The sequence below is a fragment of the Daldinia caldariorum genome, assembly GCF_022478825.1.
Source record: "Daldinia caldariorum strain CBS 122874 unplaced genomic scaffold F4812scaffold_16, whole genome shotgun sequence".
Taxonomy (NCBI): Eukaryota; Fungi; Ascomycota; class Sordariomycetes; order Xylariales; family Hypoxylaceae; genus Daldinia; species Daldinia caldariorum.
Window position 1 is genome coordinate 290,245 of NW_025953052.1, and position 21,356 is coordinate 311,600.

A 21,356-nucleotide genomic window follows, 5' to 3' on the forward strand; every position below is an offset into this window, starting at 1 on the left:
CCATAGGTGTGAGGTACCTAAGGCAAGTTGTGAGAAAAGTTGATTCGTCATAAACCTTCTACCTCGTCCCAAGATTTCTATGTACTAACAGGTAGTCTTAGGTAGTGATGATTGGTCCAAGCAGCATTGAGGAGTCTTTTAAGTGGCTTGATAAGTGGGCTTATTAGTGGGTAATCCAGTAAGGAACCCTGAAGATGTTCCACCTACTTTTCTTTTCTTTTTTTTCTTTTTTCTTTTTCCTTTCTAAGGCTGACAGCTAATACCTAGCTGTGTGGATCGATTTCTGCGATGTGCCTTAGGTGCCCCTAGGTATAGTATAGGTAGTAGTTACTTAAGTCACGTCACATACTTCATAAAAGACCATTGTACGTGCGAACTTGAACTCAGGTCTATTATCCTCGAATAACTACCTAGCCTGCCTCTACCTGTTATAATGCTAGACTAGACTTTTACGTCTTACTAAATCCATGATGGCCTCTCGAGATCCAACCTGCCAAGTTAGTCAAAAGAAAATTACCTATTACCAACCCCTGAGTGGATAGGAGCTGATATCATAATAGGCAGTAAACTTATCTGATGGCTATCCGTGTAATGCTATCGCTACAACTTGGGAGAATCTATTTTGTAGATTTCACGGAAAACAATGCCATGGCCTCTATATCGGCTACAAGAGACGAAATGCTAGATTGGATGCTCTGACAGAAAATGCCCCCCTTTACCTAAAATCAGCTAAGGTTCCGTTAGCCAACGAGACATTCGAGGGTGTCAGCGATGAGACTGTTCTACGGGAGGTACATGCTCACCTTTACCAAGAGTATGTGCTTCTTGGAAAGGTTATCGACGCACGGAAGCTTCATCATAAGCACTTCTACCCGCTCCAGATGGACTATGGCCACCAGGCTTATCTGGACATTCTTTCTAATAGACGTCATATCGTTTTGCGCGCGCTTGAAAGGCTTGAGACCCGCACTGTTCAGGTTCTCTACGAGAAAGAGAAATGGTATAAATGGGTTCGCGAAGTTCAGCAGGAAGAAGAGGCAACTCGTGAGAAAGAATCCAAGAAAGTCAAGCTTGAGGCAGCCATGTTCAAGCGTCACTGGAAGAAGATGCAGAGTCGCCTACGGACCCAGCGCGAGAAGGAGGAAAAGCAACGCCAAGATGCCTATCTCGAAACCGTTTACAAGGAACGCATGTCTATATCAGATGATAGCGAAGACGATGTGGAGATGTGGGATCCCATCGAAGATGTTGTCGATGACGAACGCAGTCGATATGTCGACCTCATAAAACATTTCCTGTGGATAAAGGTTCTGGCCGACATTGACGAAAGCGAGAATCCCGTCCCGAAGGTTTCCGATTCCTCTGATCCAGCTAATCCAGTCATTGATATGGAGAAGCTTACAGTATCTGAGGAGAAACAGCCCAAAAAATCAAAGAAGAAGGCAAAGTCGAAAACTGTCAAACCTGCAGCTATGACAAGCAAAGCTAAACCTCAAGGAGCCGTTGTCGCCACATCCCGAGACCGGTTGACAGGCCAAAGCCAAATCATGAAAATGATGGACGACGATTTAGAGCCTCTAGATGAATTCCCGGAGCCGGATAAGAGCAATATAGAGACAGAATCCGAAATGAGAAAACGTCTCAAGGAAGGCGTAGAAAAGAACTATGATGATATCGAGGGTCCGATTTTGGTTGGAACCTTGGAAAATCCCCATGGCACCCACCTTAAGACGGCTCCCTTAGCAGACGAAGAGATTGATTCTCTAATGAGAGACATAAAGGAAATCAAACTCTTATTGTTCTGCCGTCTCCTCTTATCGCATGCCTCATTGCTTCTTGCGGCTGTGCGGTCCTCAAGCGTGGAGGCATTCCTTAGCGACCCTGAGATTGCTGTATCCGACCTGCGGGATCTCTGCCTGAAAGTGGAACAGCCTAGTCTCTAGGATATTCGGGATGCTTGTGCGGATCTGATTAGGGGAGATGAGCCCGAGGTGGAGGAGGACGATGACGACATCCCCGAGGAAGAGTCATTTGAAGATGTTATCCTCCAAGAACGTCGATATGGCCATCTTCAAAGCCCTGCCTGGTTTCTGACCAATATGCTCGCCCAACGTCAAAAGTTCGTCGGCAAAGACGGGCAGCCCGCAAACTTTAAGAAGATGTTTGGCAAGAAATCTCGTAAACAGGGCAAGATGAAAGTCCACATCTGTGGTAAGAGTATCTGGAACTATTCAAGCGAAAACTCCATGTCTCGGAATGGCTGGCTCCAATTCTCTGTCATGGCAAAAGACTGTGACCTAAGGCATGCTGTCCAGCTTTGTAGAAACTGGGATGAAGTCTCCCAGCTTAACTTCCTTACCGTTTGGCAATACTTCCCCGCGTCGAACTGGGTTTCTTGGGGAAGTGATAGGCTGACGCAACAGATGCATGAGCTTGTAAGTGCCTTCTATTTTTTTCCTCTTACTATTTCATATATAATATTCTAACAGTAAGGCAGGGGTTCTTCCCCTATTTTAAGGACTTCGACGCCCAGAAGCATAGCCGATACCTTCAGATTGGTGCACGGAGCCAGCACCGACGCCAGCACAATATCGTTGAAGCTAGAAACATCATTGTCGGCCACATGAAACGCAACGACTCAGTGACTCGCCGTTTTCTCCAATACTGTACTATGCGCACCGGCGAGTTGCTTGTCCTTGTGCGAGACGGTAAAACCGGAAAGATCATCACTGCCCCCGAAGAAGAGCATCTGTGGACCATGCGCCATAAGGAGGGACTTGGTCGTGCTTCAAAGAATGAATGGGATATACTACTCGAAGTTGGCCCTGAGTACTTTGATATGGTCGACATTCTCAGAAAATGGCGCCTGGGATTCGAAGATTACTATGAAGTTTGGCTCTGGGATTTCGTTCCCTGCAACAAGCCTGTACTTCTCTACAATATAATTGTTACGGTATGGTAAAAGACGTATCTGTTATACACAAGCTATCTTAGTGCTAATGTCGTCTAGGAACTTCGAAAAGCGTGGAGGGTGACCAAACCTTTCGATGTGTATCGGCATAGAGAACCATTCCTACGAGGTCTCACGCGGGATAAAGAGACGATGCGCGTTCGTTCTATTCAGCCGGGAGAACAAGTTGAAACTTTGTGGGACGAGGTCACCGACCCCTCCAACACATTTTTGACAGCGGATATGTTGAATAAAACGGTTGTCGAAACAAGCGGACGTCGCTGAAGACATGGTCCTCTTTTCCGATGAACTAACCACGCCGAATCGCAGTGCTCCTTTTAGGGAGGTTACCAACTCGATCACCCGATTAGAGACGACACCCTCTACGATGATTAACGTCCTAGCCGAAGGAGCCAGAAAGCTCAGCAAACGGAACAAAGATTTTCCTAAACTCCCTGACGCTGACAACGACGAGGACTGGAGTACGGATCTCGAATCCGATAGTGACGATGACGGCGAGAAGAAAGTTGTAAACCACTGGAGCTTGCCGCAGATATGGGAAGACGCGATCGCAATACTTAACCATAGTCGTCTTAGTAGCGAGAAGAAGAAATTGCTCCATCAAGTTGGGTTAGCGAATTTTCGAACGTGATCCGCGGCGGGATCAATAGCATCGGCGGTGTGGAATCAAAATTGAAACAAGTAGACAAAATCATGGTTTTGGAAAAGGATCGTGGTGACGGTAAGTCGAGTATACTATTAGGTAGTTTGATGATATTGGCTGCTAATCGGTCTGATACAGCTTTCAAAGAGGCATTCCATGCCGGGGACTTAGAACCGGGCGCTCAGGAGAAGTACGCCGAGACTCGCAAGATCCTCGACAGCATCCTCGGGTCTCACCAGACCAACGAGTCAACAGCCTGGATCTGGTTTCTGGTTGACATCCTCGTCTGGCTCGGGCTCAGGACCGACTATAAGGAGTACACGCGCGATTCACGCGCAGGCTGGCCGCATCCGTTTGTTGCGCAGGATATCATCAGAGCATACGTTTCCATGGCCATGTTCTTTCCAAGCTTGGAGGTGTGCAAGCCCGTGACAGACTTTTTCAAGTCAACAAAGGGCAAAGAATATAAGGACACTTCACTTCTGAAGCTAGACGAGCGTGCTAAGGAACTCCCGGATTGCCGCTTAAGGACAAGCTTCAGATACCGACCGAAAGAGTTTTGGAATGAGTGGGAGGGAGTGCTTAAGGAAGCTGAAACGAAGAAGAAATTCTATGCGGACATATACCCGATGGAATGGAGCGTTGCAATTCGGCCTATCATAGCGAAGCGGAAGTCTCGTGGTTTCATTATATATACTTCCAGCGAATTTATACTTACACTAATCTTATTTAAAGTATATCTCGCCGGCATCATCGCCCCTGCATATCTACAGAATGACCCGCTGGTCGTTCCCGGATTCGCCGTTGCAAACACGGAGCCGCACCGCCCGGGCAAGCTAGATCTGTTCATGGACTACGCCGACCGGGAGAAGACGATCAACTTTCCCCAGCAAATCCCTGGCTTCGTTAGTCCCGATAAGTGGCCCGTATTCCTCCCTCTCGCCCGTGATTTCGCTTCCAAGCACAGCAAGCCGCGGTTCGCGGTCCTCCGCGTCTGGTCGGCGCCGCATTTCTACCCGGCAATGGTGGGCGACTGGAACCGGCAGGCCACCGCGTTTCTCGACAGCACAGCGCGGTCTTGGGTTTGGAAGTTCATCCCCAAGGACATGCCGATCAGCGAGTGGAGCATGCACAATACCCTGAAGATGCGGCTCGAGCTTCTCAAGGAAGAACTCCAGGTGGGAGAACGCGTGGTGCACCGCGGCGAGACCATCCTTGTCATGGCGCTCGACGAGGCCGAGCTGCTGAAGTACGTCACGGCGGTGGTATTTGCGATCCAGACGAAGCCGTGGCACCGCGAGATCAACCTCTGGAAGAGTTTCGTCAACGTCGATTTGGAGTTTCTGGAGAGTTTGGATCCATACTGGTTGGATTGATCGCCGCCAAACTCGGGTAAATGAGTAAATGAGTAAGCCGGATTATGTTTTGAATAATAGTACATATCAGATGATAGGCGATCGATTTCAGCTGTTTGCTACTGAGCTTACCTAGTACACAAGACACACTTCACATTGCCCGCAAGAACCGTCCTCTTTGACAGTTACATGTATGTTGGTATTTTTCCAGAAGTGCTATGCTGGTATAGTTTCGTTTTGGAAGCCCACATATGCATTATAATACTAGAAAGTTGATTTACGGCTATGTTATTACTACGATAACGCTAGATACCTGATGCATATATGCTTCATATTACGTGTTTATTCAGCTTCTTGGAACCAGCCTTGGGTTCCGCGATACGAGCTCTCGGATATGCTCTCGCCATATCTGAATAGCATCTTGAACCATAGCACCTTGGCTCGAAGATTCCGTTTCATAGGGTCCGTAAAGATACGGTTTCCCATCCGCGTAGCAAGATGTTTCTTGTTCTGTGGGCAATGTGCCGTTCAGGATATATGCTTTCATGATGGAGTCTGTGCAACTAGATTTGTCCCTGGATGAGTGTCCATAACCGTGGTGAATGATCAACCTGGCGTTCTTCCCCATTTCACTTAGTAGGTGTTTCCCGTTCCGTAAAGGAGTAGCCGGGTCGTACGTCTCCGCGATTAACAGTAAGGGGTTCTTCAGTGTGTTATTTAGATCTCCTCGATATAGCTCGGCTGGCGGAGGCCAGTAGGTATGGAAGTGCTGGCAGGGAAAGACGTCTAAGAACTCCTTATTACCTGATATCCAGGATCGGGCAGTCATGTTAGCCCAAAGGGACTGCCACCAGAGTAAGCCATCCGGTGGCAAAGGCGAATCATACGAATCTGCGCAGACAACCAAGGGAAATAGCTCGCGGGATCGAGGTCTTGGCGAAGCTGAACATGGGAGCGAAGGATCGTACTCCCACTGCGTATAGTCGAGAAAAGCAGCAGCTAGTGTTGAATTTCCCATTTCTAATTCGTATAACATCTGAGCTAGTGCAGGCCAACTGTTGGCATTGTGTAAAGCGCCGTATATAGCAGACACGATAGCCGAGTAAGTTACGAGAGAAGGCCCGCTTGATTCAAGATACCCTGCGATGGGACGCTGGCTAAGTGAAACCAACAGTTTTTCCATGCGATCTTCTAATTCCCGTAACGACACGGGCTCTGAGCCTCTAGGCCGCGATAGAGCGCAGTATTTCGGGCCGGCGTTGACACACTCGCCTAGAAACCCATCACGCCAGACATCGGTAGTATTATCTAGCGCATTCCACCCGAAACCACCAAGCTTGCGGTGATCACGAACATATTCCAGACCGTCAAGAATGACACGACCGGCACTATGCGGAAACATATTCGCCCATGTTTGTCCAATACTGGTGCCGTAGCTGATAAGATAGCCAGTTGCCTCGTCTTCGCCTAAAGCCTTGCGAATTTCTTCCATATCGCGCGCGACGAACGCCGTGCTCAGAAACCGGGGTATGTCACCATACTTCTCCTTGCAGGCAAAAAAAGTAGCATTGTTTAGAGCATCAGCAAGTTCGAGTTTGACTTCAGGCGACCCGGTAGCTTCACGGTACTGCCCCGTAAGCAGAGACCAGCGGTCTCTATAGACGTCATGGGGGAAACATGCTTGGGAAGGCAATGATGCGTTGACGCCGCGAGGGTCCCATCCCAGGACGTCGAACCTGCCGTCGCTCAACCGCTTCGTGAAGTCCTCTCCAGCTCTCCAGACTAGCAACGTGCCGCTCGCGCCTGGACCACCAGGATTAACAATGATGGTGCGCTCACTCTTAGAACCCGCCGAACGGCCGATTGGAGAAATAGGCTGCTGTACCGTATCAACACGCGCAAGGCCCGAAACTTGATATTTAGTAACCGCAAGCCGAACAATACGGGGCTCGGTATTATTGGTGTAGTCTAGAGGAACATCGAGGTAACCGCAGAGGTAGATCCCCCGTCCGAAATATGGATCTTCACCTTGGGCGTTATGCTCTGCTACTAACGGAGCGCCGCCCCAGCTCCAGTGCTCGGGTTTTGGTTCGAATAGGCGAGCCCAGCTCCGGACAGGATCCGAATCGTCGAGCGCGGGTAATAGGGTCTCATTGGTGCAGGGAATGAAGTGGAATGGGTCGTCAAGGAGCGGGAACCGTCCGTAGGGAGACTCGGCACCATATTGTATCGTACCACCTACGAGGCCATGGTAATACTGTCGGCGAAGCCCTTCATACGATAGGCTTGGAGGTTGGCCATATAAAGTAGCGAGCCCGAGTAAGCTGATGCATACTACTAATGCTAATGTTTTTAACCACGACGGTTTACGTTGTGTATTTGGATTCGAATTAGCCAGTGATGACGGCGACTTCTCCATTATGGCAGACAGAGAGAAATAGCTAGCTAGCTGGATGACGCGCCTTTCTAGCGTGGATTGCATTTCTGAAGAAGTCTTACTATCTGCTCGTTATTATAAGGCTTACAAAATGGCACCAAGATAGACGGGCGTGGGGGTTGCGTGGGGGGATGCGTACCTGTATTAGGCACTACATGGGTATTCTCCTAATTTCCTCGGCAGTCCAGTACTTCCTCATGTTCTCAGCACCCAGCGTTGTGACCTCTTGATCGAGATGAGTCCATAATACGGTTCCCCAGGTCTCCATCTGCGACTTCAGCGTCGCCATGTCAAGATCCTGCTCGCCGTCGCGACAACTCCTAAGGTATTTTTGCATGCCCTCCATGCCCTTGTGAATCTCTTCGTGCTGGCGCAACAGCTCCGCCGCGTTCTTACCGCCCTTTCCGTCGGTCCGAAACTCGGGCATCCGCCGAGCCAATACGGGGAATATATACGTCTCCTCGATGCTATGGTGCATCTCGAGCTGAGAGACGAACGCCAGCCCGTCGTTTATGATAGACCGCCCACCTCGCGACGACGACTTGCTCTTGCTCTTGGTATTGTTTCCCGCACAAGCCGCGGCCCATAACGCGTTCCACGCGGCGCGGAAATGGGCGTGGAATGCGTCCATGTGCTCGGCTAAACGGTTGTAGGCACGGAATTCAGCTCCCTTGAGGGGCGGAAGTTTCTTTTCTTCCTTCTCTTGCTTCGTCGCCTGGTTTTGCCCTGCTCCCGGCACCGCGGTAGTATCCTTGGGTTCGCTCGAAGATGCTATAGGGTCGCTTTCCGAAGGCTCGTCGGCAGATGCCATATTGGTGGCGATAGAGCTGATAGAGCGGATAGAGTGGATGCGGCGCACGAGGTTACGTTGTAAAGGGAACGCTGAATAGGTCGTGAAGGCGCGATGACCCCGAGTGACGAGCAGTCGAGAGGAGATCCCTGCTAAGAGACTGACAAGAATTTTTGACATAAACCCTAGCAAAAGTAATAAGTGTGTATAATAGTTTGACGGATTCTAACTTCTCTTTTTACTAAAAAACATATTTGATTACATCGTCTCATTGCATTTTACAGGTTACTAAGGTACCTAGGTAGGTACCTATTTTATTATGGTATCGCCAATGTTAATTTGTTAGTGGCGGTGTTGAATAAGTCAGCCATTAGAAAGCATAAAAAAAAAAAAAAAAACAGTTTTCTTTCTTCTTTTTCTTTAGCATTGACGGATAGGTACCTAGGTACCTCTTAAGCCCTTGCCGTTATCGATGTGCATTTCTAAAATACTCCTCAACATTCAGACCAACAATAACAACAAGTAATAATATCAAACTAGGTCAAACACCGTTTACATGAGCTGTGCTTCAATAAATCAAGTCAATTCTCTAGTCATAGCTACGTGACCATCCTACGTGATCCTCCACCAGAGACTTTACTAGACCCATACCACGGCTTTTTTTTTGGTCATCATTAAATGTCAAAACCTAACCGTATGCAGCGGATACAAACGCGAGTCGAAAATAAGGAAATCCCATGCCCGAGCAGTTATCTAAGAACGGACTACACCACTTAGTACACCACCTGTGAACTGCGTGCCTCCCGCTTGTCTTTGACCAGTTCCGCCCGTTCTCGTGCCACCCCGTCCCGTCCGCTGTCCTGCACCCCGGCCGCCTCGTTGGTTTTGTCCGCCTCTCCTGTCGAACGCGTTGGCTGTACCCTGCGTCCGTTGCTCGAGCGTACGCTCGTTGGTCTCGATGAGCTGCGCAGCCTTGTCCGACAGCGTGAGCGCCAGGCTCTGAAGCCGAGACAGCTCTACGCCCTTTCGGAAGATAACTGTTGCTGTAACCTGGTCGAGTGCTGCAGCGAGCTCTTCGTGGCTGATCATCTTGCTAACAATCGCCGCTACCTTGCGGTCCTCGAGCTCGAACATCGAAGAGAGCGTGGAAATGGCAAGAGTGTCGTAATAGGGCGCATAAGTGAAGAGGTATGTCCGTAGGCCCTCTTCTTGGATTTGCTTCGACAACATGGTCTTGATCTCGTCTGTGTTTGGCATCAAGTCCCATATCTTGATGCTGTGGATAAAGTTGGTCGCCTTCTTCCATTCGCCGGCAGCCAGAGCACGGGACGCTTGCATGACGTGGTCGCGAGTGTTCTCGGGAGGCCCGGTGAAGATTTGCCGCTCGTGGTACTCCAGCATGCGTCGGTACGTCTTGCTAATAACTCGCTTCTTGATATCTGGCGACGAGCCTGTTTGGGCGAGGAGCGGGATTTCGAGGAGCATGCTGCAAGTTAGGTAGACACACTCTAGGAGTTCGAGGTTGATGTGCATATGGAATGGTAGCTGCCTCTGCTTTTCTAGCCTCTCCTGCTCAGGGGAGACCTGAGCGTAACGCTGAATCATGACGCCTTGGGCTAGCAATTCCTTCTGTCGACCGCTACCGCAGATCTCCTGCAGCGTATTTTGTGCCTCGTAGACCAGACCTTTACGGAAGGCGCACAGCCCGACTTGCACTAGGGTTCGGTTGTAGAGAATTTGCGTCTGGACGTCGAAACTTCCGATTGTTTCCTGCAAGTGAGACATGAGCATCATGTCTCGAGCCTTGTAGTACTCGTCGTGTAGAGCAAGGAAGTAAATCTGGCATAACATCGCACGTGCTCGAATGATACCCTCGCTGTTGACAAACAAGTAATTGCAGAGGACATTGAGTAGGTTGGTAGCATCCGAAATACTTCCTCTAGGCGTGATAGTAGATTCAACATCTGCAGGCACCGATTTCCAAGCATTCTCTTCAAGGATCTTGACAACCTGCGCAGGCTTGAAGTAGACATGCTCTAACCTACGCATGACGATGCGGTTCAAGCTATCCTGTGGAGTCTGCAAAGAAGTGTCCTTGGCGAGGGTCTCGTAGTATAGAAGGCCACGGAAGATGACGTTGTACAGCGAGCCCTCATCGGTTAGCCGTTCAATATATTCCGACGTGTGAGGGTCAATGCTCTGTAGCGAGCGCGTAAGTTCATCGTCAAGCCGTTCGACATACGACACGATACTTCCAGGGATTTTGATATATTTCTCACCCGGCTGAAGTGTGGGCGGCTTCTCGTCGTCATCCCATTCTTCAGCGTTCTCGATCACGATATACTCCCGGTTTGACTCGAGAACTTGGAAGAGAGTAGAGATCTCCTTTTCGGCTGCTTTCCAGTGCTCCAATGGCATGGATGCTGTACCACCAGAGCCAAGATCAAATCTAGCAGAAACAAGAGTTAAAAGAACCTTGATTTGTTGATATGGGGTGGCAGCAACTTCGAGGAGCTTCTCCATGATCTTGATCTGCTCAACCCGGTCGGTATTTTTCTTACCGCGAGACTCCAGAATTGCGCGTAGGTGCTTGAAGATGCTTTCGGGTGTGAACTGAAGCGTCTTTCCGCCCTTTCCAACAGTGGCAAAGCCTTCTTGGTCCTCCTCAACCTCGTCAGCGTACACATCTGCCTTGGCCTTTTTTGGTTTCGGGGCAGGGGCTTCTTCCTCCTCATCAGAAGCAAGGAAGTCGAGAGGATCCTCTCGGTACGAGTCGACCTGCGTTTGGTAATCTTGCTTAAGCTTCTTGATCTTTTGCTTGACGGCGTTGAGACCACGCGCACTCGTGGCGTTCATCTTCTTGGGAGTGACCTTCTGCTTCGAAATGGTTTCGTTCATCGCATCTTCCAATTCAACCAGAGCCTTGATGTAGAGCTTTGGTGTTCTACCACGCTCTGAGATCTTGGCGGCTTGCCTGTTGAGCTTGTCGAATTCTACATAAACCCCGTTAACAAGTCTGAACTAGATCAGAATTTCAAATTGAGGTAAACTTACCGACAGAAACGGCACCCCAATCATTGATCTTTTGACGCTTCTCGATTGTGTCGATTATAGATTCAAGTTCGGCAAACTGCTTGTCTTTTGCGCTCTTGAGAGTTTTGGGCGCCTCATCGTCACTTTCTTCACTCTCGGAATCATCACCACGTAAGAAACGAGCGGCACCAGATTTTTTACCACCCTCCTCATCGCTGCTGGATTCCTCTTCGGATCCATCCTCCTCCTCCTCATCTTCTTCCTCTTCAGATTCCTCTTCCTGCTCTTCCTCTTCTTCCTCCTCCTCAGAGTAGAGCTCCTCCTCTTCGGAGCTGCTCTCGGACGAGCTATCGTCGCCGCTGCGGAAGAATCGAGACATATTTTCGGGTGTTCTTTGTACTACTTTGGACTAGTTTAGATATGAATTGGTCGTACGGTTTGTTATGATGCGACAAAGGAGGAGTTGCGCCCTTATGCCTGGTAGAAGGCAAGAAGTTGAATGTTGGAGGGGCAAAAGCAAATTAAAAAAAAAAAGGGTGCACACAGTTTTTTTAGAAAATCACAACGAATTTTTGGTGCATGTGGGGTCGAGGGGGTGGGTGAACCGACGCAGCAGGCGCAAATGCAATTTAGCTTATCAGCTTATCAAGTAAACTTTACAATATGGTCCGTGCGCCGTGCTCTTACATAGTAGGTTAGATAGGTAGATTAGGTAAACATGAAGATAATTGCAACATTGAAGTCAACTTTTTTGCTCTCAGGTATTAGATATTCACCACTCAATCCCCATAACCAAGATGCGAAACACAATAGCGCTTTATTATCTTCAAGGCAGGGTTGAATATCAGGTTAGGGACAAGGTAAGTACCTAATAAATTGACCGTAATTTCCTATATCATTAACCAAACGTCGCTGTGTTACCGAAACGCCAAAAAAGAAAAAAATAATTATAAAAAAAAAAAATCATAGCCCAAACCAATGATAATGATTGCCTTCAAAAACACTATCCCCTATTAACCAAGTGGTAAGAGCTCTATTGTGCAAGATCCAACCAGTCAGGATGATCCTTAGCACGCCAAGGTTTGATACCTTTTGGATTGGCATCGCGGCTCTTCTTAGCATGATCGAGAACCATTCTACTCTCCTCGCTGTTATATAGGGTACTGAAATCTTTGATCTGAGCGCTTGCAGCGGCGACTGACTTGACGAAACACTCATAAACTTCCTCAGCTACTACTTATTAGTATCAAGTGTGAAAAGAGACATGTGCGAGAAATGAACATGTGCCGTACCTGTAGAATTATTCGGAATGGCCTCGAGCATGCGCTGGATAGTTGTTCTTAATTCTCGACACTGTTCCCCCGTCATGTGTCAGTAATTATAGAGTCAGTGACTGAATGATATGGACGTATGAGCAGCGTCCATAATCCAACGCCAAAACGGTGCGCAAACAATCAAACTAGTTTATTTTCTTTTTCGCACCTTGATGTGTAGGAGATTTAACTGCTTCATACTTAGTTCCAGCTGCTCTTCGTCTGCCATCTCCTGTTCCTTGACTTGTCCCAAACTACCGGAGGTAGGCTTCTTAAATTGATTTCCGACCGCAGCCATTATTTAATTAATGCCCACTCTCCCACAACTGGGAATTCAATTTGGGATCTTCACAACAGCAGCAAGCCAGATCGAATAAAGTCACCTGAAGGTGATAAGAGAAGGACATTGATCTGATGAAATACGCAAAGATGGACGCTGATAATCAACACTTGCAGTGGGTCGCCAATCCTGGAATGGAATTCCAGCTGCTGCCGGGATCAGCTCAGGTTCAATCTCAGGTTCAATCTCGAACTCAGCCGGAGATTAACCGGCACCACCCTGCCTTTTCCAATTCTACACGTACTAGCGCTAGCGCAGGTTCAATTGGTACTGGTATGGGTCCCCCCCACTTTACTACGCGTAGCTGTGGCTATCCTTCCAAGCCTCTTCGGCCTCTTCAGCCTCTCCAGCCTCAAATATCTCAAGTAAGCAAAGTGCCTTTTCCCCACCCACCAACCAATTCTTTTCTTCCGTCCCGATCCTCGTCCCCAATTCAACTCTTCCCACTGTCCTACCGCAGCATTTTCCGCGTCAACTTCAGCAAACTCACACGGTGACCAGCAGCTGTATCCGACAACCCACCCCACCGAGAAACCCGAGGCACAGCTTAAGCTTGGAGATAGCCTCACCTATTCGCGTTCTTCTATTTCTTCTTCCCTATCTTCCACTCCACCTACCACCCCCAGCTGTTCGCCTCCAACCGCCAACATTTCGTTCCAACAGCCCCCCCACCACCGTGCGGTCGCCCCGGGCGTCGTCGTCAACGGTAACTCGAGCGCCTTGAACACCCCGCGCCCGGGCCCGACGACAACCCCGGTGACCCCGGTGAATATGCCCACCAACGATCCTGCTCCTTCAGGAGCCCTTCGATCGCCCCCCGAAGGCATTTTTCCCAGCTTTGAAGATCTTATCGGTTCTATCCAGCGCGTAGCCAAAGACCAGGGGTTCGGGATCGTAAAGCTCCGCGCGAGCAACTATCGCGACCACAAACCTACGCGATATGATTTGGTGTGTGACCGTGGTGGCGTCAAGTACAACAGCACTGCGAAAAAGAGAAACCCCAGCACAAGGAAGGTTGATTGCCCCTGGAGGGCGAAGGCTGTATGTGAAGTTCAGTTAGGCAACCAATGGCGTTTCCAAGTCCAGTGCGACCAGCATAATCATGAACCCCGAGTTCACAGCAGCAATCCAGGGCAAGAAAACACGCCCACCGCCCAGAGTATACGGAGCCTAACGAATAAGATGGATCGTATGAGCCACGAGATGACCCAGGCTTTCGACCGTATCGAGCAGCGCCTAGACGGTATTGAAAAGAGACTCGATACCATGGAGTCGCGTATGGGTGCGGTGGAAGCACGCATGTCTAGCATGGAAACTCGAGGAACCGGTATGGATGTGCCTATGGATAATATGGAAATGGGAGGACCTATGCTGGATGGGCCTGTTATGTAGCAATACGGCGGCCTCGGCTTATCTTAGCTACCCCACCCTTTAAGGGACTTTGACGAGAACATGTTGCTACTGGCCTTTGCAGTAGTCTTCCGTCAGCCGACAGCCAAATCTCCTACATTCCATCTATGTCAACACAGGTCACAATGAGAAGTGGCTCTCGACACCTTTTCTCCTCCACGACCATAATAAGCCATTTAGACATGGCAGTTCCCTTTTTTCTATTGCGACGGATAGAGGACCAGGCAGAAGCGAAATTTATTACACTGGCGTTTATTGGGCAAGGCTTAATTCTGCGTGTTATCTTTTTTTTTTTTTTTTTTTTTTTTTTCTCACACTACGATTCGACGCGTTCCGGCGGCGCTTTGACTACGACAACGAGGGGGAAAAAGCGGCTCTGGATTCTATCTCATGACTTCTCAGGCGTATGGCTAGTGAGCGATGCTGCTAATCCCTTTTTTAGGGGTGGCTTTAGGTCAGGTAAATACGAAATAAGGCGACTGGGTCCGTCAACTCTTCTCTATTTGGGGATGTTTGGTAATTGGCAGTTTTGTTCGATACCTGCGCCAGATTCGATTGCCTTCAGAGGCTAGGTAATTTTACATCAGGTGGCAAAACCGTGAACCTACCTGGGTATTCACAAAATATGCCGCGTCACGGCGGTTGCTATTCAAATAGCACAAATAGTACTTCTATAACCATATCAAATATGTATATGTTTAGTTGCATAGTTGTGTTCGAAATTACCGAGTGACAATTATCTTCGGGATACGGGTACCTGGGCTCTCAGACTCTCACTACGTCGACATAGTAAAGCAACGTACAATATAACAAGGTGATCGAAATATGCCAATATGTGCCAATATGTGATCAGGGTGCATGTAATAGGTACCTATTCATGTTTTGTTATTTGCTTTTATATTTATATCAATACATCCAGGATATGATGGCTGGATGGCTTTAAATTCCGAAATTCATGGCTTCTTTTCCGATTGGCCAACTTCACGAATTTGATTCCCGAATTGGAAAGACAGTATATTGTCACTTTGTGGTCACACATTTTTACTGTCTCATACTGTCTCACACACAATGCTAAGTGTGGTTTCTTTTTTTCGGGGGGGGGGGGGGGGGGGTTTTGGCAAACAAGTCTTACATAGATCCATGAGTTCTTCACATCCCTTTCGTTCAAACATTATCACTTATATTAGATGTATTAATTACCAGCTTTTACATAGTATCGCAGGAAACCTTTACTGTTAGCCTCTTACCTATTTCATATTACGAAATATGAAAACAGCCCAAAATTAAATGCCGAAAATAGGAAAACCAGGCGCCGCCAACGGCGAATCTGTATCTGGTAGAATATCTACCTTGTAGAATGGGTTCTGCTTACTTATTAAGATATTCTAGAATGATGATCATCGGCTCCTCATCCTTCAAATCGAGCTGTCGAGGTGCACATACATATCCGAGAGCGTACGGCTTAATATAGGTACCTAGGTAATCATTATAGGGCACGCTAGCATACGGAAGGATTGCAATGCTAGTGGCCCGTCACGGTAAGTGGATGCTTTACCGGGTTCGCGGACTCCATACAGTATCGAACGACGGTCGATATTTGCTGGGTAAATACATTGAGGGAAGGGATTAAGCAAACAAATGAAACTGATAAGTTAACTTAACTAAGGGCAAGCTACCTACCCGAGATATGTATTCGTACTATGTACCTACCTATTGTACCTATAGTATAATATAAGAGAGGTCCCCTCGCTTGAAGGCGGGGAAGTCTTAGGAAGTTATATTTACTTATCTCTAAGCTATATTATATTCAAGTTAGGCCTAAGAGGTAATTAGTAAAATAACCAGTTGTAGACACAGTCTGGTCGGTTAGGGTTTTGCCTCTTACCCCGGGCAATCCGAGACCGTGTGGTATGTACAATGAGCTCAGTGCTGAAGTGCGAAGCGAATTTATGATTCCCATTCTGCTGGTTTGGGTCCCTGGTCCATATCTTATCACATACTTGTGGGCGTTCATTTCTCGGTTTGAGGAGTTGGTCTTCGACTGGGGATAGCATGGGCAAAAGTGAGGGATCATTATTTAGACCCTTGAAGGCCCGCTAAAGGGGAGGAAGCATTACCCTAGCCCTCCCGAGGTATGTTTTCCATGCATAGTAATCCTAGCCTTTTAACGTATGGGTCAATGCGTAAAGAATTTTCCGCTGCGTGATGTTTGTGCGACAATGCTGCCTCGTGGGCCCCCAACCCCGTCACCGCCGTTCGTGTGAAATGTGTGTGATTATGTATGTTGTAACAAAATAGATAGGCAACGAATAGAACATCTCTTGCCGAGACAGTTGGCAATTCCTAATGCTATAGAAGCTTCAGGGATTTCTCGGTAAGGAAGTCAGGTCGGATGTAGAGCTACATGCTCTCGAAGACGCTCGACAAAACCCACTGACGTCTTTGCTAGGGTCTTGCTTCAGAAGGTTGGTTCATCATATAAGGTCCCCTGCGCTTTGCCTGAAGTACCGGACACCCAGTTAAAATACTATGTACAGACAACCCATACCGCTGGTTCTATAGGCTGTTGTAACAGGATTAGTAGGCGAAAATGGCTGCAGTTTGCCAGACTTAAGTAAACCTAGAAACACAACTTTTGGGCCCTTACTTTTGTTTTGCTTTCTCATAATTGATGAATTGTCCCGCTCTATACCTACTCCGTTCTAGAGGAAGTAATTCGTTTCTTCCGTCCACCTGAATGCCTCTAGGACGCTATTAGTATGAGCTTCATCTTCCCCCTCGAGACGGCAGATCAAAAGGCCGTCGTAGCATGCGGCGTTATATTTAGTTTCCTAGCAGTGCTATCCGTCATCTTGCGCGTATTGGCGAGACATAGGGCGAATAGAACGCTTGACTGGAGTGACTATTTTGTCATTGCAGCATGTGTATGTTGCCAAAAGTCTATACTCACTTCTGATCATTACTAATGTTATGCCTTAGTTCTTCGCTGTCGTCTATCAAGGCGTCTCTATCTCCTGTTCGTATCAGCTTCCAAGTAAGAAGATATCAAGGGAAAAGAAAACTAACCTTTTATACTTAATAGCCGTTCTAGTAGGTGGAGTAGGTTTCCACGTCGATGAGATAAAAAATAGGTTCGGTATCGAGTCTGGGGAGGAGATGTTCCTGAAGGTATGGTTTCTTGTACCACAACGACTTCCAGTCAATCGGGTTTACTAACGCTTGCGGCGGAGCGTAGCATACCATTGCCAACCAGCTACTATGGGCCATTAGCCTTTGTCTCTGCAGGGTATCAATCCTCGTACTATCTACCAAGATCTTTTTGGTGCAGAGTTTTATCGTAACTGCCAGAATCACTTATGTTGTTGTCCTCGGATGGTATGTGCCCGCCGTGTTACCGCTGCCATTTTTTTTTTATCTTTTCGAATTATAGTTGCTAATTGCGTCTTATGAAGGGGTTTGACCGCCATCCTCACCGCTTTTCTTCTATGTAGGCCCTTCGCCTACAACTGGGATAGATCAATCGAGGGAGGAGTTTGTGGAGATCCTACGGTATCATGGGCCGTAACGGGTGTGCTAAACATGATTTCTGACATAATAATACTCATTATGCCGATGCCTTACCTGTTGAGATTAGAGCTGGCATGGGAAAAGCGGCTTCAGCTAATGGTAATCTTCGGTATACTAGTATTGTAAGTATCAACATCAAACTCTCGTTTCGGCCCGCCATCTTTCAACTAATATTTCCTCCAGGCCCTGCATTGTTAGTGTAGCCCGTATCGCCGAGATGATCATGATGGACTTCAACGATATCACATTCAGCTCTCCACACACCATTTTACTCAGCTCGCTTGAGCCTTGCTTAAGTGTAATGGCATCATGTGCAATGACTATGCGTCCCCTTTTCGGCGGTCGATATTCGCCTGACGGAACGGCAGGTTTTACCGGTCCCCCTATAGCACCTCTAACAAAGAGAAATAGCAACCGTCGATTCCAAACGCTCAACGAAAATACGTCTGAAACACGCCTACGCCCCGAAGAAGTAGGGTATCAGGCATCGATAGCAAAATCTTCGGAGCCATTTATGGGTTTCGGTAGGCTGGGCGAGCTAGGTCTTGAAATGGGAGCAATTTCGATAAGGCAAGAATGGATTGTAAAGGAGGAGCCTCGTCCAAGCAGTTCGGGTACGGGGAAGGACAAGAGTGTAAGATGATACGACCGGTATAACCAAATACCATGATACCCCTTTTTACAAGATACCATTAAATCACGGCGCTTGAATCACTATTGGCTACAACGTCTTCATGTCTTCAGGAAAGCTTGAGAATGTTAGCCATCCAAATTAATGTTTATTGCGAGCAACAACCGCATCTAGACGAATATCCGAACATCGACAGTAAGTCTGAGTATACGTATATAGTTTACGTTGCCATACTCCGCCTCAAATCATAATCGCAGATTTCGACAAGATTTACACTTGTTTTCACATGTTGGCGAAAAGATATTTCATTCCTTCCCATACCTCGATACCAGTTGGGAGGATTTGATTGGCGGGCAACGTGAATCCGTTTCGCCCAGTGTCACGGAGTTCAATAGCCCAACTTGTGTTCATGTTAGTACTCGAACGGAACACAGCTCTCTATCAACGAATAGTTTTACTTACCCGTACTCTGCCTTGTTGACGTCAGTCACGTAATCGTTGCTGCCGCCGGCAGTGGCGTACAACGTAGCGCAGGTCGGGCCGGTAGTAAATTGGGTTCCGTACGGTTTCGCGATAGCGGACGCAGTATTCTTAGCCAACGAGTTTTGCTTGGCCTGGTTGGAAGCCACTGCTGAGCACGAATAACCGTAGGGCCTACAAGACCTATTGTCAGTTCCTCAAGTTGCAATGGGGGGGTAACAAGTACGTGTTCCAAGATAACACGAACCAATTCACAGTGTATACTTACGTCAGAATGTATTGTCCGTAGCTGTGCCAATCAATGTATAGCTTGATGCCATTCTTCTTTGCTAGCTGGTCGCCCAGAGCTATGACGAAATTAGTTGAGCGCCTTCAAGTTACCATAAGTGTCAGAGATCTTACTTCGGATACCAGTGTTTTCCGGTGTGTCGCCAGCTGCAACACCGCGGTACCTGTAGGCAATCTAATCAATATCTCTCAAAAGACACAGCTAGCTGGATAATTTTGCCATCACAGCCTTGGGAGCAAAGTTTATGTTGGACGAGATACTCACGTTTCTGTGTTTTGGTCAGCGAGATGATTCATATGGTCCTTACTGGAACATTAAGACAAGCAAGAGGAATTACAAGGTTGACTGACCTGATCCGGGACTCGTAGAAGAACCCTCACCGTCCCACTTGTAAGGCCAGTTCCTGTTTACATCTGTGCCAACAGCAGAAGTACCGGATCGCGTCTGGCGATTCTTCCGCCACAAACGGTTCGTTGTTTGGGTATAGAGGAAACCTAATCTGAATTAGCTGACATGCCAGAGCATTAAAATAACACTAACTTACCGTCAGGGTTAACGATAGGCAAAATGTAAAAGTCATAATTATCCAGGAAGCTTTTAACTGTTGTGTCATTGTTGTAGTTGGCAACAAGTTGGTATGTAATATACTCGACAACCTGAAGTTGAGTGTTAATAACAACTATTTGGTAGGGATTTATGTAAGGTAGAGTCACCTTTGAGGAAATCCATTCGCGGGCGTGGACATTGCCATTGAAATAGACAGCCGGTTTGGAGTCCTTGCCGCCACTTCCCCATAGGTGAATGCCCTGAATAGCGCGTCCCTCGAATGACTTTCCGGCAGTAATAAGCTCCGAGTTGGAGGAGAAAGACGACTGGATATCTTTCAAAAACGTCAAGTGGTCATTGTAAGCATGGTATGCATTGAACCACGAGAGGCTGGGAAGAGCAGCGACACTTAGATCTATTAAATACCATTCAGATTCTGCCCGCGTAGAATCAGTTGATCAATACGACTTACCACTATCCGGGTAATCCGCAAGCTCTCCTTCGAGAGCTATATCAACCCCTAGATCGTCAGTCAATACCTCAGAGGTATAATTCAACCCCTCAAATGCCGAAAGGTTCTCAGGAGGCACTGCAATATCGAAATGCTCCTCTTCCACATGGCCGTGGTTGTGGGTGAGATCGATGGCCTCGAGAGATGCCAATTGAGCTTCGAAATCCGTAACACTTTCTCCTGGTGTCACACGGAAGATCTTGTAGCCATCATATACAACTCTACCCCTTCTATCTAGTCGTAAGGCCACAGCCAACGACGCGACCGACAAAAGGAGATGGAGGGACTTCATGGTGAACAATTACGGGTCAAGGGGCACAACTTTAGATGAAAGACTAGAGGGCTGGATTCAACAATCCCTAAGACTTTATATCCTAAGCTTCAGCGTCAGTAGATTATTGCAAGGATACTGCAATATCTGGAGTGGTAGCGTTGCGCCAGATGAGCTCTGTATCCTCCCGATCTGGCAGGTCGTGCTTCGCTTCGCATGGGCGACACAGATCTAGAACGATAAGCTTCAGTTTAGCTCGTATGAGCAGCAATTCATTACAGAAGGTCCCAAGAGCGTGATGCGCAAAAAAAACTCTCGAAAAAAAAAAAAAGGATGAATACCCCGACAGGGAGTTTCCCTCGAGTTACGTCCAGTCAATTTAGCCTACCGAAGTATATAACAGAATTATATAACACAGGAGAGCTAAATGGGCTTCACACCATTGGTCAGAAGTCTATTTACCATGCTTCATGCCAAGCCGTATATATGACCTCGCTCTAGCTAATCGTTACATGCGTAGATGCATGATAGACCCGAACTTCCTCATCTGAGATCTCGTAGCGCTTCCATTCCCCGCATGGAGGTGGGATTGCTACCACGACTATCCCTGTTTGGTACAAAGATCCGCCTTGTTCAAAATGTCTACCTACCTAGGTTAGGTAATTTTTCTATAGCAGAGATAGCACATCTTAAACGTTAGTAAAGAGAGAAATCTCACTATCATATGATATGTACCTACCTAGGTAATAAGAGAACCACATCACGTAAT

General features: G+C 47.7%; 8 protein-coding genes across 8 annotated transcripts; 3 read left to right on the forward strand and 5 right to left on the reverse strand.

Moving 5' to 3' along the window:
• Positions 1-470: 470 nt before the first annotated feature.
• F4812DRAFT_452528 (uncharacterized protein) lies at positions 471-4,990 on the forward strand (the record flags this gene model as incomplete). Its single annotated transcript, XM_047936362.1, has 9 exons — positions 471-497; positions 561-1,935; positions 1,981-2,435; positions 2,498-2,953; positions 3,011-3,195; positions 3,281-3,580; positions 3,622-3,692; positions 3,753-4,295; positions 4,350-4,990. The coding sequence occupies 9 exons, from the start codon at positions 471-473 to the stop codon at positions 4,988-4,990; spliced, it is 4,053 nt and encodes a 1,350-aa protein (XP_047787431.1).
• Positions 4,991-5,315: 325 nt separating this feature from the next.
• F4812DRAFT_452529 (uncharacterized protein) lies at positions 5,316-7,388 on the reverse strand (the record flags this gene model as incomplete). Its single annotated transcript, XM_047936363.1, has 1 exon — positions 5,316-7,388. One exon carries the CDS (start codon positions 7,386-7,388, stop codon positions 5,316-5,318), a length of 2,073 nt encoding a protein of 690 aa, XP_047787432.1.
• A 157-nt stretch (positions 7,389-7,545) lies between these two features.
• F4812DRAFT_439630 (uncharacterized protein) lies at positions 7,546-8,565 on the reverse strand. Its single transcript, XM_047935085.1, has 2 exons — positions 8,060-8,565; positions 7,546-7,963 (listed from the first exon to the last, which is right to left on the reverse strand). The coding sequence occupies exons 1-2, from the start codon at positions 8,374-8,376 to the stop codon at positions 7,558-7,560; spliced, it is 723 nt and encodes a 240-aa protein (XP_047787433.1). The 5' UTR covers positions 8,377-8,565; the 3' UTR covers positions 7,546-7,557.
• Positions 8,566-8,853: 288 nt separating this feature from the next.
• On the reverse strand, positions 8,854-11,868 carry F4812DRAFT_439636 (eukaryotic translation initiation factor 3 subunit C). Its single transcript, XM_047935086.1, has 2 exons — positions 11,251-11,868; positions 8,854-11,189 (listed from the first exon to the last, which is right to left on the reverse strand). The coding sequence occupies exons 1-2, from the start codon at positions 11,606-11,608 to the stop codon at positions 8,950-8,952; spliced, it is 2,598 nt and encodes an 865-aa protein (XP_047787434.1). The 5' UTR covers positions 11,609-11,868; the 3' UTR covers positions 8,854-8,949.
• A 394-nt stretch (positions 11,869-12,262) lies between these two features.
• On the reverse strand, positions 12,263-12,840 carry F4812DRAFT_461962 (uncharacterized protein; the record flags this gene model as incomplete). Its single annotated transcript, XM_047937952.1, has 3 exons — positions 12,263-12,459; positions 12,522-12,582; positions 12,712-12,840. 3 exons carry the CDS (start codon positions 12,838-12,840, stop codon positions 12,263-12,265), a joined length of 387 nt encoding a protein of 128 aa, XP_047787435.1.
• Positions 12,841-12,971: 131 nt separating this feature from the next.
• On the forward strand, positions 12,972-14,274 carry F4812DRAFT_461963 (uncharacterized protein; the record flags this gene model as incomplete). Its single annotated transcript, XM_047937953.1, has 2 exons — positions 12,972-13,247; positions 13,384-14,274. The coding sequence occupies 2 exons, from the start codon at positions 12,972-12,974 to the stop codon at positions 14,272-14,274; spliced, it is 1,167 nt and encodes a 388-aa protein (XP_047787436.1).
• A 2,777-nt stretch (positions 14,275-17,051) lies between these two features.
• On the forward strand, positions 17,052-18,502 carry F4812DRAFT_461964 (uncharacterized protein; the record flags this gene model as incomplete). Its single annotated transcript, XM_047937954.1, has 6 exons — positions 17,052-17,216; positions 17,272-17,308; positions 17,375-17,460; positions 17,528-17,667; positions 17,745-17,981; positions 18,043-18,502. The coding sequence occupies 6 exons, from the start codon at positions 17,052-17,054 to the stop codon at positions 18,500-18,502; spliced, it is 1,125 nt and encodes a 374-aa protein (XP_047787437.1).
• A 135-nt stretch (positions 18,503-18,637) lies between these two features.
• Positions 18,638-20,764, reverse strand: F4812DRAFT_132881 (uncharacterized protein). The gene is made up of 9 exons (XM_047929557.1): positions 20,278-20,764; positions 19,973-20,220; positions 19,804-19,915; positions 19,610-19,753; positions 19,524-19,527; positions 19,373-19,422; positions 19,239-19,317; positions 18,953-19,144; positions 18,638-18,890 (listed from the first exon to the last, which is right to left on the reverse strand). The coding sequence occupies exons 1-9, from the start codon at positions 20,606-20,608 to the stop codon at positions 18,773-18,775; spliced, it is 1,278 nt and encodes a 425-aa protein (XP_047787438.1). The 5' UTR covers positions 20,609-20,764; the 3' UTR covers positions 18,638-18,772.
• Positions 20,765-21,356: the final 592 nt, after the last annotated feature.